The sequence below is a fragment of the Salvelinus sp. IW2-2015 genome, unplaced genomic scaffold (assembly GCF_002910315.2).
Source record: "Salvelinus sp. IW2-2015 unplaced genomic scaffold, ASM291031v2 Un_scaffold2469, whole genome shotgun sequence".
Classification (NCBI taxonomy): Eukaryota; Metazoa; Chordata; class Actinopteri; order Salmoniformes; family Salmonidae; genus Salvelinus; species Salvelinus sp. IW2-2015.
Window position 1 is genome coordinate 99,071 of NW_019943787.1, and position 1,725 is coordinate 100,795.

General features: G+C 51.7%; 1 protein-coding gene across 1 annotated transcript in view; it reads left to right on the forward strand.

The window, feature by feature from the left end:
• The first annotated feature begins 6 nt into the window (after positions 1-6).
• Positions 7-1,725, forward strand: part of LOC112074032 (diacylglycerol kinase eta-like) — a 73,952-nt gene continuing 72,233 nt past the window's right edge. The window contains exon 1 of the mRNA XM_070440364.1: positions 7-354. Within this exon, the coding sequence (XP_070296465.1) occupies positions 166-354 (189 nt within the window). The 5' untranslated portion in view covers positions 7-165. The remainder of the gene's footprint in view (positions 355-1,725) is intronic.

Consider the following 1,725-nt stretch of genomic DNA (forward strand, 5'->3'; position numbering starts at 1 on the left):
CCTTCAGTCCTCCTTCTCCCAAGTCCTTTCCTTCAGTCCTCCTTCTCCCAAGTCCTTTCCTTCAGTCCTCCTTCTCCCAAGTCCTTTCCTTCAGTACTCCTTCTCCCAAGTCCTTTCCTTCAGTACTCCTTCTCCCAAGTCATTTCCCTTTAAACAGCCACCATCATGGCTTCCAAACTGAATCCGAATGTCCTGTACGTCCAAGAACCACGGGAGTCTCTCTCATCATTGGAAACTGACCACCTGGCGCACCCCGAACCCGGTGAAGAGAGCTCCGATAGTGACGGAGAGCCGGATGAGACGGAGCAGAAACTAATCCGGAAGGTGTCCACATCGGGACAGCTACGAGCCAAGGTAGGATAGACAAGAATGCAAACACACACACAGTGTACACACATACAGTAGTGAGATCTGTTGTGTTTTGCTTCATTGTGCTGTGGCATTATAGGCCTATTTGTCTCTTCATCACGAGAGCTTAAAGAGATTCTCCGGTACTTTTGTATACTTTTTAGCCAGTAGTTCTGAAAGTAGCACTTTCCGTGGCCAAAAGTGGTCCACGGAAATTGCCCACTACGTCACATAGATTTAAATACGGATTTTAAAACCTTTGAGACAATTGAGACATGAATTGTGTATGTGTGCCATTCAGAGGGTGACTGGGCAAGACAAAATATTGAAGTGCCTTTGAACGGTGTATGGTAGTAGGAGCCAGATGCAGCGGTTTGAGTCAAGAACTGCAACTCTGCTGGGTTTTTCATGCTCAGCAGTTTCCTGTGTGTATCAAGAATGGTCCACCACCCAAAGGACATCCAGCCAACTTGACACCACTGTGGGAAGCGTTGGAGTCAACATGGGCCAGCATCCCTGTGGAGTCAACATGGGCCAGCATCCCTGTGGAGTCAACATGGGCCAGCATCCCTGTGGAGTCAACATGGACCAGCATCCCTGTGGAATCAACATGGAGTCAGCTTCCCTGTGGAAGTCACACATGGGTCACTTCCCCCTGTGGATAACGAGTCGCCTGAGTCAACATGGAGTCAGCTTCCCTGTAGAGTCAACAGGGCCAGCACTTCCCTGTGGAGTCAACATGGGTACTTCCCGTGCATGAGTCCCTGTAAGGTCAACATGGGCCAGTATCCCTGTGGAGTCAAACATGGGCGCATCCCCTGTGGAAGTCCAACATGGGCCAGCTATCCCTGTGGAGTCAACATGGGCCAGCAATCCTGTGGAGTCAACATGGCGCGCATCCCTGTGGAGAGTCAACATGGCCGCAGCATCCCTGTGGAGATCCAACATGGGCCAGCATCCCCTGTGAGTCCAACAAGGGCCAGCATCCCTGTTGGAGTCCAACATGGCCAAGTCCTGTGGAGCACATGCTCAGCATCCCTGTGGAGTCAAACATGCCAGATCTAGCAAATCGCGCATTGTGGAGTCCAACATGGAGTCAGCTTCCCTGTTGGAGTCAACATGGGCCAGCTCCCTGTGGAGGTCCACATGGGCCCAGCACCCTGTGTGAGTCCAACATGGGCCACATCCTGTTGGAGTCAAACATGGACGCAGCATCCTGTGGAGTCAACATTGGCCCAGCATCCTGTGGATCAACATGGCCAGCGTAACCCTGTGGAGTCAACATGAGTCAGCTTCCTGTGGAGTCAACAGGAGTCAGCTTTTCCTGTGGAGTCAACATGAGTCAAGCTTTCCGTGGACGTCAAACATGGCAGTCAG